At 38.0% G+C, this 15,137-nt stretch overlaps 1 protein-coding gene across 2 annotated transcripts in view; it reads left to right on the forward strand.

Moving 5' to 3' along the window:
• The window catches only part of MAP4K5 (mitogen-activated protein kinase kinase kinase kinase 5), a 110,916-nt gene that overhangs the window by 82,049 nt on the left and 13,730 nt on the right, over positions 1–15,137 (forward strand). For both annotated transcript variants that reach the window (XM_075532052.1, XM_075532053.1), the window contains exons 22-27: positions 2,322–2,401; positions 2,671–2,731; positions 8,574–8,688; positions 8,977–9,035; positions 11,005–11,108; positions 11,520–11,697. In XM_075532052.1, the coding sequence (XP_075388167.1) occupies positions 2,322–2,401; positions 2,671–2,731; positions 8,574–8,688; positions 8,977–9,035; positions 11,005–11,108; positions 11,520–11,697 (597 nt within the window). The remainder of the gene's footprint in view (positions 1–2,321; positions 2,402–2,670; positions 2,732–8,573; positions 8,689–8,976; positions 9,036–11,004; positions 11,109–11,519; positions 11,698–15,137) is intronic.

The raw sequence follows: 15,137 nt of genomic DNA on the forward strand, positions 1-15,137 counted from the left end.
AGGAAATACACACTAAAATATTAACAATCTTTGGGGCATCAGTGCCAATAATTTAAAATAAGCTCAGAAAAAAATATATGTGGAAAGAGAACAATGAAACAAAACTAGTCAGTGTCAATTTATTTTTGTTTTGGTTTTTTGAGTTTTTAAAAAATAATGTCAATATTTGTGATACCTGTTTTAATGATATTTAGGAATTATTTTTACTTTTGCAATCTTTAAGTCTTAAATTATTCCAAAATAACATTTAACCTTAATACCTAGACTTAATAATGTTAAAGTTGTGGGGGGGAAGCATGTGCAGAGGCAAAGTTTTTGAATTAAATAAATCTAGGTTAAATTCCAGTCTGTCATTCCTGTGTGTCTTGGAAAACATACTGAACACCTCTGACTCTCAATGTGATCGTTTGTAACATGAGTAGTCTTAGTATTGACCTTATTGCAAAGAAGAAAGGAGCTTGGGTACCCAGCAATTAGCAGGCAAAGGTTTGGCCACAGAGAATGTTCAGGAAATATTTGTTTCCCCTTAGACAGAATAATAAACACGGGACAATGTGTTCTAAATGCCCCTGATAGAAAATATAAACAGGAAAAAAATAATTTAAAATAAGGAGATGGTTTATTTTTTGTAACTTTTCATTTTTATATCATTTCAAACTGACAGAAAAGTTACAAAAATAAATCAAGGAACTCCCATCTACCTTTTCTCTGATTCACCAATTATTTTTACTATGCTCCATTTTTAGAAGTCATTATCTGTCTGTGTGCATTTTTTTTTTCTTTTGAATCATGGGGAAATAAGTTCAAAACATCATATTCTTCCCTTTATTTCTCAGGAATAAGAATATTCTCTTACATAAGCACCCACAGTACATTTATAAAGATTAGACTAATGAACATTAATGTAATACTATTTCCTAATCCACAGTCTTTATTCAAATGTTATTAATAGTCCCCAAATATTCTGTATAGTCTCCCTAAGCCTTTCCCTCAGTTTAGCTCCAATGGAATGTTTCAGGTTGCTTTTCACTACCATGTCTCTTTAAATCTCCTTTAACCTGAAGAAATATTTCTCAAACTTTTCTCGTCTGTCTTGATCTTAGCATTTGTGATAGCGTATATTGTTATAATCTCTCCCAATTTGGGTTTGCCGGAGGGGTTCTCAGTTGGCTCAGGTGGTGTTCTCTAGCTTTCTCCACCATAGTTACCGTTTTTCCTTTTCTTCTTAATAAGTAATTCAAGTGGCAATAGATTAGGGTTATATACCATATACACTCGTGTATAAGCCAAGTTTTCTTTATTTTTTTTGTTTTTTTACCTTTTTTTGTTTTTTTCGTTTTTAATTTTGTTTATTTTACAAACCCTTGTGTCGGGGGCTGACTTTCAATAGAAAGCCAAGTTTTTCAGCACATTTTTAATTCAGTTTTTGTGGTTAAATTAGGTGCCTTGGTTGATATTTGGACTGGCTTATATTCGAGTACAGTAAATATTTTCTTGATCATCAAACTTTTACCCATTAGTTTTAGCCTCCACTGGCTTTTTTTTTTTTTTGCTCTTCTGCACTTTGGCATTTTATTATTTTCCATTGGTAATTTTTAAGTCCCATCTTTGCTCCTATATTTATTAAAGGAAGACTTTATATTCTCTCTCATTTATTCACTTAGTATTTTTATCTATTTGACTTTATTCATTTAGTCTATTCAATGAGATGTAAGCCACTAGTATTACTAATTTTGATGCATAAGTTGTTCCAGATATTTTGGCCACTGAAATCTATCTGCTGTGGTCTCACCATTTTTTAGCTCGTTCCTACGTTCTGGCACAGGATTTCTAGGCTTGTCATAGGTGTCCTTGCCCCAGAATTAGGGTTATTCTTATCTTCAAGAAACCCTGGTTCCTTTGAGTAGAAATATTCTTATAAACTTTTGAAGTCCCCCTTCTCGCCTCCTTGTAGTAAGTAGAAGCCAACATCTGAATAGATGTGCTCTTTGTTACTGGTGGTGTCATGATTTATCATTTATGTTTAATAACAATTTCCTTCTTCAAATGAGCATTTGAGATGTGCAAAATACACACTATAATAAAAGGTTATATTGAAGGAGTCGGGTTGTATGAAAAGAGAAAATGAAATTGAACTAATAGAAAATGTATGCTTTTAAAAGATAAGAATTAGGGAAAGAGGTAAAGAGCAGCATGCATTTTAGAAAATAATTTTTCATTGGATGAGTGTTAGGTAACTATTAATACCATTAATTCCATTGCTTTAGTGAGTTGTTTCAGGCAATCATGTAGCATCTAATAACTTATCTTACCTGTTTTAGACCAGTACATCATTTTTGGGACTGAAGATGGCATTTACACATTGAATCTCAATGAACTACATGAGGCAACAATGGAACAGGTAACTAAGAGTTTTAATTCAAGAAATTAGTTTAGCCGTATTAAAAACATCTTAATTTTACATGGGTCCTAGTTATAATTGTTATGATTTTAGCATTTCAAGGGGTAAGATTTTATTCATATTGAAAGATATTTTTTCTAAGGTCTCAGTTATGTACTTAAAGATAGAAAATAGTTCTTTGGGTGTTATTTCAGAATGTTGGAATTTGGAGGTTAAGGAATGAAACAATGGTAATTGGAGGGTTCTAATTCTCTAATTTTTTTCCTTAGTTATTTCCACGCAAATGTACCTGGCTGTATGTTATCAATAATACTTTAATGTCATTATCAGGTATGTATATTACAATTAAAGATAAAGCATAGAGAAACAAAAATGTAACTTTCCTATGCACTATTTTCAAATGTCATTTTGATTCTGAGTAAATTTGTAGTTGAGTATAGGAGCTGCGTCAGCCTGGCTTGACTAGAAACAAATCTAGAGACCCTCATGTGTGGATAAGAGAGAGCTTTATATACAGGAGCAGTTGAGGATTGAGAAAGCAGCCCCGCCCAGATCAAGCCCATATGTCTGAGACTAGTCTATAAGTTCCTCTTCAGACTCATGCAACACATGCAATATGTTCAGGAAGATCGCAGGCCAGTGGGTGGAAAGTCTTGTGGACCCAGTGGTGGTGGAAGCATGTTAGCGCTGGCATGGATCTCCACGTGGCTCCTCCAGCTCCAGGACTCTGATTCCATCAGTGTGTCTCCATGTGGCTCTTGGTCATTAAGTCTCGCAGGGAGTGAGCCTGTGTCCCGCCTCCAGTGAGCTATTTATCTCCTTAGCGCCTCCAAATGAGGTCATCAAACTGCAACCTGATTGACAAGCTAGACCCCAGCCCTTCACTCTTAAGTCTCAAATTGACAACAGATTCTGTAACTACCACAGGAGCCCTAGTGGCACTGTAGGTTAGGCATTGCACAGCTATCCTTAAAGTTAGGGTTCAGAACCACTAACCTTCCTCAGGAGGAAAGTGGGGTTGTCTGTTCCCACAAACCGACATAGTGTTGATATAAATAGGACTGTACTCAGAGGCAGTGGGTTTGGTTTGTTTTGGGAGTAAGGATCTGCTATAGGAACTTTGGGACTTCCAGGAGTTTTCTATCAATTTTAGAGCAGAAGAAACTTTGAGAATAGGCCCCATGTTTCGTCAAGGTAGCACTTCCCAAACCCACTCAGTATCTCTACACTGTGGGTGATTATCACCTGGAGCCGCCAGGCCTTCCTCGAGCATTACTGGCTAAGGGAAAGAAACACATGATCAGCTGCTTCCTTTCTATGTTGTTTTGAAAAAGTCAGTTCCCTTCTTTATGCCTTCATTGCTTCATTGTAAGGCAAGGATGAGCGTGGCAACAACCTTGACAGGTTGTTGTGCAGACTGCATGAGATGATAGACAGGATGTTATTACTAAACTGCCAAGTAGGATGCAAGTGTCCGCTAGTGGACTTCACACTATCTGGACCCCATGTTAACCATCTTAGATTGGTGCTTTAAAGTGAATTTAAAATTTAAAAGTGAATTCCAGAATAACCTATTAGAGTTTTATATTCTGTTTCTTTTTTTGGTTGTGATTGGTTGAGAGGGGGTTAGACTGTTTTGTTTTTAGTTCTTAACTACCAAGAAATATTTTCTTGTGGTTTAGATTTCAGTGACTACCTAAAGATGTGCTATCTACTATTGTTCAGAAAGTAGAGAGCAACGAGTCTGTTACTATTTCTCTGTTCCTTAATAAATGCTTATACTATCAGCGATTAAAACAGCACATACCCATTTCGCCTCTTAAATGATTATTTTAGGATTGTTCTTGTCCCCCATTTTTTTTGTGTGTGGTGCCCTCTAGGCGGGATAAACAATCCGCAGGAGAAAACAACAGGACTGAGGGTTCTGGGGGACATGGGAGAGGAGGAGACAGGAGAAAGGAAAGGGGGCTGTCAACAAACTCAGGGACAAGGGAACAAAAGGTGATCTAAAATCGATGACTAGAAGGGCATAGAATGCTTGATAAGGCTTGATGAAGGGCAATGTAAACAGAGGAATTACTGAAACCCGAATGAAGGCTGAACATGATAGTGAGACAAGAGGAAAGTAAAAGGAAATAGAGGAACGAACTAGGAGGCTAAGAGCATTTATAGAGATATAAATATAGGCATGTATATATATAAATATATTTACATATAATGATAGGAAAATCTGTGTACATATATTTATATGTTTAGTATAAAGGTAGAGACAAACACTGGGCATCTTCAAGTCCTCCCTCAACACAGATACTTTGTTCTAATAACTTGGCATTCCATGATGCTTACCTTCCTGACACGATCACTGAAGACAAAAATGGGTGCATAAGCAAATGTGGTAAAAAAAATTTTTTTAAGCTGATGGTGCCCAGCCTATCAAAAGAGATAGCATCTGGGGTCTTAAAGGCTTGAACATAAATAAGCAGCAATCTAGCTTAAAAGCAACCAAGCCCACGTGTGTGGGCGAATGCCAGCCCCCCACAACTAATCACAGGTTCAGTAAGTAATATTTTATGGTTAAGATATATACAGATTATAATAAAGCCATTAGGAAATAGGAGAGACAGTAAAATGAAAGCGTCAGACACATTTCATGGTAGCATGCTCACCTCCTGGATGGCCATGATCTCAATAGCCAGGTCTGCGCAGCACAAGCAGAGAGGCCAAGAGAGAGCGATTCATAACTAACCGAGACTTTCTATCTTTGGGGTGTGCATGCTTCCTAATTACAGGTGAAAACATACGTCACAGGAAGGGTTGTACAGTAGGCATAAGCCTAACAGGAAGGGGATAAGCTAGGGGTGTGCACGCTATAGGAAGAGGAGAGACTAGGGGCACATGTGACAAGAAGGGCGGACCCTGGACTCAATATGGCAGCCTAACCTTGGTCACCCTTGAGTGGGTTTGACTTCCCTGGGCTCTCCTTCAGGAAAACAATCTACTGCTATCCTTATCAGAAGGGAGTGGGACCTTCTTAGGGTGGGACAGACTATACAGTCTGATTACTCTAGACTGCTGATAACCCTTAGGGAGATGAACTTCTGATCTATTTTCATAGACCTCCCAAGTGTTTAGTCATTTACCATGTGTAGCAAGCAGCTAAGTTCAGCATATATTTGAGGGGGGACAACTTGGGAGAAATCTTTCTGTATCCCACACACATCAGCCTATTTGATCATGAGATATCAATCAGGTATCAGGCATCAAAGATCCAGAACAAAAGATCATATCAATGTGAACAAGGGGGAGTAGGGGTGGGGACCCAAAGCCCATCTATAGGCAACTGGATATCCCCTTACAGAAGGGTCGTGGGGAGGAGACGCATCAGTCAGGGTGCAGTATAGCACCATTGAAACACAACTTTCCTCTAGTTATTTAATGTTTCCCTCCCCCCCACTATCATGACCCCAATTCTACCTTACAAATGTGGCTACACCAGAGCATGTACACAGATAAGAGCTGGAAACACAAGGAATCCAGGACAAATAACCCCCTCTTGACCAATAATGAGAGTAGCAATAACATGAGAGTAAGGGGAAGGTGGGGGGATAAAGGGGGAACCGATCACAATGATCTATATATAACCCCCTCCCAGGGGGACAGACAACAGAGAAGTGGCTGAAGGGAGACATCAATCAATGTAAGACATGAAAAATGATAATTTATAAATTATCAAGGACTCGAGGGAAGGAAGGAAAAAAATAAGCTGATACCAAGGGCTCAAGTAGAAAAAAATGTTTTGAAAATGATGGCAGCATATGTACAATGTGCTTGACACAATGAAGGTATGTATGAATTGTGATAGTAATAAAATGATTGTAAAAATCATTTTCCCCTTAATTTCACGTGTATGTGCATATGAATAACTTTAATTCTTCCCCTAACCACTATCTGGTAGAGATTCTAGCTGATAACAGCATTTATAAAGAGAATATTTTTGCCATGAAGCCAGAAATTGTGTCGGGCTTCCATTACTGAAAATTGTCATAAAAAATTCTTTAGATAGATCCTGATCAAAGTGGGAAAGGTGCAAAGCAGAATTCCAAATTCACATGAGCCATGAAGTTTGCATGAACACTCGAGACAATTGCCTTCAAATAATTTTAAGCCTTAAATCAAAATGATTCCCTGAAGTTTCACACTGGGATAAGTGACAGTATATAAGGGAATTGCAATGGATGAGTTAAAACTAAATATGTATGAAAGTATTGAAAGTAAAGCTAATTGAAAGTAAAACTAATGATATGCTTTGTAAACTTTCACCTAATTCACAATAAAAAGTTTGTGGTTTTGCTTTTTAAATCCAAAGTAGTAGTTTAACTTAACTCATAAAAATTCATGCCTTGAGCTTTATGCGCTCAAGGATTTTCTTTATGAGATCAAAGTGACAACAGCTACTGGAGAGATAGGCACTTAGAAGGCAGGCAGTGTTGATGAGGGAGGAAAAGAGGCAGTCAGCTTCACTGAATTGTGGGTAGAGAAACTGTTGAATGGGTGTATGTTTTTCTGTATATATATATGCTCACTAATAAATTTCAAAACTTTTAAGATTGTTAATTATACAAAAATATTATTTAATTGTATATAAAATGACTTCTAAAAAATGAGCATCCTCTAAAAATATTTGCTTTTTGATTTTTATTATGCTTTCCCAAGATTTTTTAATTTGATTAGTAAATATAAGCTTAAATCTAGTTCTATTAAATAACCTTAAAACAAACACACTTAAAAATGACACACTTCAAAAACACACACTCACACACATGGTGCATGTTGTATTTTTATAAATAACTATAGGAAAAGTTAGCCTGTGGATGAGTTCTTTCTGTACTCTGTTAAAACAGAGGAAAGTAAGGAACACAGTTCAATTGAAAACTCTGTTTTCCTTAAAAGAGAGAGGAGTGTGTGGTGTGTGCACCATGTGTTAGTATGCAAGCAATCTCTATATACAGGGGAGCGAGGGTGGCAGTAGTGGCTGTGCACTGGGCTGCAATCTGCGTGGTCAGCAGTTCTAAACCAAGAGCAGCTCCTCTGTGGAAAGACCCCCATAAACAGTTACAGGCTCAGACACCCACAGGATTGGACTTCCACTAGCTAACATTTATATTGTCATTTCTATGCTGCAGGTCAGCCTTGCCCTCTATGACAATGAGTTTGGTTTGAGAAAAAGCAAAATATTGGAATGTATGTAGCCTGAGAAAACCAGAATCTTGTTGAGAATAACACATGTATGTGTTTTCTAATATTATGTTTTCGTGTTGTTAGGTTATTGTACCATATTAAAAAGGGTTCAGAAAATGCATACCATATTTTCCTCTGCTTAACATGGCTGTATTTTTTATTACAACTTTGGCTCACTTGACAACTTTCTTGTTAGTCAGCATTTTTCTTTTACAACCCTAATACAACAATATGACTATTCTGCACATTAATTACATATCTGGCCAGGATGTGAGGCAAGCACAATGCTGTCTGTGATGGTTAAGGTTATTTGTCAGCTTGGTTAAGCTATAATTCTTCATGGTTGGCAGATACACAATGATGAAATTTGACAGTAATGTAATATTGTTAGCATCCTCCATTTTTACATAATGCTGTTTTTTGCTTAATGACATAGTCTTTGAACCCTAACCATGTCAATAAGTGAGGAGTCAATATACATAAAAGTGTAGCCTGATTATGCTTCTATTGTGACTTATAATATAGGTTTGTCTTCATTTTCTTGTAGTCTTTTATATTTAAGGCTTTGTTCATAAGAACATGTGCATCATTGCATAACTCTCATTGATATAGATTTTGTACATAATATTTAAGTTTCTCCTTCTATGCTAGTTTTGTTAAGATTTATATAAGATCTGCCTAGATAATTTTTATAGTCCAAATATACCAAATTTGTGTTTTATAAAACAAAATTATCTACTCTCTTAAAAAATCATTTTACTTATCTTTCAAAATAGTATTAACTGGGTTTTTTGTATGTGTTTTTCTACTTTGCTTGGCTTTTGAACATTTCTGGACTCCTCATTTTAGAAGGTAATTATGTTTTCTCTTCCTTGAAATGTGTATTTTTCTGTCATAAATAATTCTAATAAAAATAACACCTTTCTTTTTGTAGGAAAAACCTTTCAGCTCTACTCTCATAATCTTATAGCTTTGTTTGAACAAGCCAGAAAACCAGGATTAGCTGCCCATATTCAAACCCATAGGTTTCCAGATCGCATATTACCAAGGTAAAGAGAACATGTGATTCTACTGGGAGCAAGGGGAATTAGTGCTCATTTTGAAATATGTCAAAATATAGCCATGTAGAAGAGTGGTGTTACTGAACTTGACTGTCCATAGGCATCACCTTAAAACAGGCTTCCAGGCCTGACCCGAGTCCTGTATAATCGTATCCTCAGCATTCAGAGCCCAAGACTGATACTTTGTAAAGCCTTTTGGGTGATTCTGACACACCTGCTTCACAGGTGGCTATTTGGGAACCACTAGACAACATTTATATTGTCTTGTGTTTTCAGAAAATTTGCGCTTACAACAAAGATTCCTGATACAAAAGGCTGCCATAAATGTTGCATAGGTGAGTAAATGGTACTTATGAAACTGTGTGTAGAACTTCTGATATCTTTAGAATTATGTGAAGCTTCTTGTAGAACTAAATAGGGTAGGTTTGTTGTTTTGTTTTTTTTTTCATTTGTTTATAGTAAGGGGTTAACCCTTTGGTGCCCCATAGGGCATATATTGCTCGCCATTATATTCATTCATCCTCTCAAGGTTTCTTGGGGAACTCCTATCCCAGCTGTAAGTACATGCTACCACATGGTAGGGACCCATATAGGTGCATGAATATGAAGAAATGGACCTCCCCCAACAGTCCTAACACCAGTCCCCTTGGGACACAGATGTCCCACATAATTACTTCAAAATTCTTACTATCTCAAAAGAATGTTTTCCTCTTGATTTCAGCATGCCTTCTGTTACAGTGAACATATGGTATCAACAAAAAATTCAAAGCAGAAAACAATTCAGCCATGAAAGGGGTAAGGCTCCAAGGGAGCACAAGCATATGTACAGGGAGGGAGAGTATCTTTAATGTTTACCCAGAGCGTAGCTTTGCTAAGGCTTTTTAACCATAGCCACAGAGGCTGTATTGCTACCAGTATCCTGACTTTCCATCTATTCAAACCCAGTGGTGCTGGGGCAGGGAGAGTCTGGTGCGCTCTCAAGTCGATTCCTTTCATAGCAGCCCAAGGTGACAGAGTGGCTCTAACGTAGCGGTTCTCCACCTATGGGTCCTGACCCCTTTGGGGGTTGAACGACCCTTCCACAGAGGTCGCCTAATTCATAACAGTAGCAAAATGACAGTGATGGAAGTAGCAAGGGAAACAATGTTCTGGTTGGGGGTCACCACCACGTGAGGAGCTGTATGAGAGGGTGCTGCAGGAGCAAAGTGGAGCACCGCTGCTCTGTAGAGTTCCCCAGGCTACAAGCTTTCCTAGGGGCAGATTTCCAGGGCTTTTCTCTCCACATGCGCTCGTCAGTCAGCTGGAATCGCCTGCCTTTTCGTTAGCACCCAAGCACTTAACCATTGCACCGCAGTGCTCCTTACTCAACCCCACGCAAAGCAGCCAATTACTGCTGTAGGGCTTGGAACCTTATCTTCCCTAGTTTGGTCTTCAAAACAACCCATAGTGCTTGTCATAGTGCTGTGACATACGATGAAGTTAGACCCATGAAACCTTCAATCATGTACCCCCTAAAGTTGCCGTCAGATTTTATGAGCATTTTTCTAGGAAGACATCTCCTGTTTTCTATGTTAACCAGTTTCCAAGATCTGTGATGCAGAAGTCATGCTTGTAGTCTAAGCTAACGAACTCATGAGCGGTTAGTCTCATAGTCACTAGATATTATTTCAGTCTTTGGCACGCCGGAGAAAGGAAAGGCCAACATGAGTTTTTATAAATTAGTCAGGGAAGTTTTATCTTTAGTAACTATAAAGTAATCGATTACTTTTATCTTTAAGTAGCTGTGCTAAAAATCGTAGGTTCTGATTACCTCATAGGCCTTGTCAGGATTCACTCTTACAGCCAAATTACTCATGAAGCAGCTTCCTTAAGGTATTTTTAGTGCTCAAAGTGTTGTTTGTGTGACAAGTTCTTGTGCTAAAGAATCTAGTTAATTACATGAAAGGTTTTTTTTCGTAAAAGTTTTTTAGAAATGCATATAAATATGCACATTAATAAAAGATAACAATGCCCAAAGGGAAAAGGCATCATCCCCTTTATTTTCTGTCCACTCATCTTGTCATCCTAGTGAAGGGAAACAATATTTTTTTCCCATATCAGGTAAGTAATAACTTCAAATAGTTTCTTCTATCCATATTTTGTTATTGATGTCGGGTCACATATTTTTTTCTCTTGCCAACACTTTTTAAAGAACGGTAGGTTAACTTTTAGGTGAGTTTAGCTCAGTTGTTGCTTTCAACTTGTGTTTTTAATATAAAAATATTCAATGTGTTGGGTCTGTGTGCTTGTTTCTTTTCTTTCCAGTCAGAAACCCTTACACGGGACATAAATACCTCTGTGGAGCTTTACAGTCTGGAATTGTTTTACTTCAGTGGTATGAGCCCATGCAGAAATTCATGTTGATAAAGGTATATATGCTCAGGCTTATACTTTTTTTTGTTAGAAAATATGAGTCACTAGCTGAAGCTAAAATGACAAGACCCTGTTGTGTTATCTAAGGTCAGCATATTTACAGTTATTTATAACTATTGTTACTGTAGGTACTTGTTTGAATTGGGTGGGGTTTTTCTGGTTGTTATTTTGTGAGGGTTTTTTTTTTTTTTTTGAGAGTTCCTCTTAATAAAGTTGTTGGAAGTAATACAACCCTAAAGATAATATGGCCAATTTTCTGAACACTCATCCTTATCATTATTATCTTAAAGATCTTTTCAGAATTAGATACATTTAAAAAGTAGAAGCCTTTCTACGTTAATTTTATTCAAACATTCTATGAAGGGGAGATTGTATCTAAATATAGTTCTGTCACTTATTGCTTGCAGCATTTTGATTTTCCTTTGCCAAGTCCTTTGAATGTGTTTGAAATGCTGGTGATACCAGAGCAGGAATACCCCATGGTCTGTGTTGCTATTAGCAAAGGCACGGAATCAAATCAGGTGGTACAGTTTGAGACAATCAACTTAAACTCTGCATCTTCGTGGTTTACTGAAATTGGTGCAGGTGAGTTTCTTACCTTTTGTTAGTTTTTAAAAAAAATTTTTACATAAAAAGAACACTTTCTGTGCATAGTTTTCTAAGTAAGCCCAGATAATGATGTCCATATATGAAGCTATACTTGCCAGAGGCAATTTTATACAAGTTATTTTACCAAGGAAAATTTTAATGATTTCCCCCTCAAAAATTTTTTTCATGATTTCCTGACAATTAAAACTCTTACAGTTACATTTAGACTTGCTAGCGACATTTTTGTTGGCTGTTTTGTTTTTTATTTTTCAACTTATATCACAGTGGTTTCTCAACCTGTGGGTCGCAACCCCTTTGGGGATCAAATGACCCTTTCACAGGTGATACCCGAGTCATCACAATTGCAAAATGACAGTGATGAAGTAGCAACGAAGATAATGTATGGCCGGGGGGGGGGGGGGTCACCACACATGAGGAGCTGTGTGAAAGGGTCGTGGCATGAGGAAGGTTGAGAACCACAGTTACATCAGTTCCTCAAGCAGAGATTTACTTCTAGCATCGCTGCCCTTTTTGTTTTCCTCACTTTGAGTCACTGAATGAGCTTTTCAAACCTGAGTCGGAAAAGGCCTCTCAGGTGTATTCTCCAAGCTCTCCCATGGAGAGGCACCAGGAAATGTGGTCTGCACTCTCCAAATTAAAATGATTGATTAGGATGTTATCAGAAGCTTCATAAAGCATTGGAAGTGTATCGTTGGCTTTTAAAAGAGAATAGATCAGTCGAGAATTTGCTCGGAAAGTCTGCACAGAAAGGGAGTGGAGGGTGTTTTATTTACCAGTTTTATCTTGTGCTGGCATTTAATAATTTTGAATCCCAGGTTTTCAACTCTTTTTTTTAATAAATCATTTTATTGGGGGGCTCTTACAAGTCTTATAATAATCTATACATCCATGTGTCAAGCACATTTTTACATATGTTGCCATCATCTTCTATAAAACATTTTCTTTCTACTTGAGCCCTTGGTATCAGCGCCTCACTTTTTCCTCCCTCCCCCACCCTCCCATCCTTATGAACCCTTGACAAATTATAAATTATTATTATTTTCATGTCTTACACCATCTTATCACAATGCATACATATATCCATTGTGTCAAGCACATTTGTACATTTGTTGCCATCATCATTCTGAAAACATTTGCTTTCTACTTGAGCCCTTGGTATTGCTCCTCATATTTGCCCCTTCCTCCCCTACTCTCCTTTCTTCCCAAAGCCTTGATAATTTATTTTAAAATTTTTCATGTCGTACAGTGACCAATGTCTCCCTTCACCATTTTTCTGTTGATCGGTTCTCCTTTTCTCCCCTGACCTCCCCCATAACCTCCTGGTATCACTACTCTCATTATTGGTGCTGAAGGGTTTTATCTGTCCTGGGTTTCCAGATCTGTACCAGTGCACATCCTCTGGTCTGGCCGCATTTGTAAGGTAGAAGTGGGTCATAATAGTTGGGGGTAGGGGTGGGGAAGAAGTATTAAAGAACTGGAGGAATGTTGTATGTTTTCATCAGTGCTGTACTGCACGCTAGCTGACTTGTCTCTTCATTGTGACCCTTCTGTGAGGGGATGTCAAATTGTGTATAGATGGTCTTTAGTCTCCACTCTGCCCCCACCTCTCCTCACCTCATTCACATCTATATGATTGTTTGTTTTGGGTCTTCTGATGCCTGATACCTGATCCATCAACACCTCGTGATCACACAGGCCTGGTGTGCTTCTTCCATGTGGGTTTTTTGCTTCTCTGCTAAATGGCCACTTGTTTATCTTCAAGCTTTTAAGACCCCAGACACTGTATCTTTTAATAGCCAGGAACCATCAGCTTTCTTCACCACATTTGTTTATGCACACGTTTTGTCTTGGTTATCATGTTGAGAAGGTGAGCATCACAGAAAGCCAGATTATTAGAACAAAATATTCTTGCATTGAGGAAGGTCATGAGTAGAGGCCCAATGCCCATCTGCTACCTTAACACTTTATATGTACATAGATCTATGTCCCTATCTTTATTTATATATATAAATATACACACACACATATGTATGTATGTGCCTGTAGTTAGACCTTTATAAATGTCTTTTGCCTCCTAGTTCTTTCCTCTATTTCCTTTTATCTTCCTTTTGTCCCACTATCATGTTTGACATTCATTCGACTTTCAGTAATTCCTCTCAGCTACCTTGCTCTTGATCAATCCCCACCAGGCATTCTACGCTCTCCTTGTCATCAATTTTAGATCAAGTCTTTTTTTTTAACATATATGTAATCAAATAAGCTTCATTTGTGGCTATTTAATAGCTGAATACTGTTATATTCTTAACCACCTTTTGAAGAAAGTGCTTTTTTATTGTTAATTATTTGAGTATTTAAACAAACTATCTTTTTAATTGAATGTCTCTTTACTTTTGATCAGTTGTAAGCTGTTTACATTTTTTAGCTGTTTACATTTCTTAATGCTGTTCTAACAAGAATACCTTTAACTAGGTGACTTTAACAAACAAATTTATCTCCTCACCATTTGGAAGGCTCAAAGTCCAAATTCAGGATGACTGAGGACTTCTAGTTGAAGTATTTTGCTATCTGCTCTCTGCTGGGAGGAGAAACCCTTCTCTCAGCTTTTCTAGGATTTTTTGGCTTTCCTTGGGAATCACAGTGTGGCATTTACCTTTCCCCATTCTAGCTTGCTTGCTTCAGAGCCTAAACTGCTCTTTATAGCTCAAAAATGATTGGCTTCAGAAGAACTAGACAGTACCCAGCTACCATTACCAAGTGCTCTGAAATGGAAATTAGAAGGTCATGGGTGGACTGGAAGAAAAACATGAAACAGAACTCAGAACCATGAGAGAGACCGACAGGCTTACTGCTCAGACAGAGACTAGTCAACTGCAGTGGCTATGACCCGTGGCCATTCTTCGGGTCTGGAACTGAATTCACCTCCCTTGCTCGGTTTTCAGCCAATCGGTAGACGGGTCTCAAAGGGGACCGTAACACTAAACGTATGCACACCATAAAATAATCAACCATTTAAGATGAAAATCATTTACCAAGGACAAGGTTAAGGAAGAAGGAAAAAATCTTTCTCGCTGGCCAGTCTCATTAATCTCTTGGTTTTTCTGAATCCCTGGGATTTTGGGGGGACACTGACTTCCTTTTCCACTGGCACGCACTGTAAAGCACAGAGCAAAATCCAACCCTTCTTAGTGTGTACACTTTCCACCCCACATTTACTTTTCCCCTCGTGTTGTCTTTGTGACTCACCTTTCTAGAATGGTGTACTGGTTACACTTCGGGCTACAGTCTGAAAGGTCAGCAGTCTGAAACAACCCACCCTCCTCCGGGAAAAGACAGGCTTTCTCCGCCCATGAAGAGTGAGTCTCAGAAACCCACCAGGCAGCTCTGCTCTGTCCTATAGGATCCCTATGAGTTCCCAT

Source organism: Tenrec ecaudatus, chromosome 14 (genome assembly GCF_050624435.1).
Source record: "Tenrec ecaudatus isolate mTenEca1 chromosome 14, mTenEca1.hap1, whole genome shotgun sequence".
In the NCBI taxonomy this organism is placed as follows: domain Eukaryota; kingdom Metazoa; phylum Chordata; class Mammalia; order Afrosoricida; family Tenrecidae; genus Tenrec; species Tenrec ecaudatus.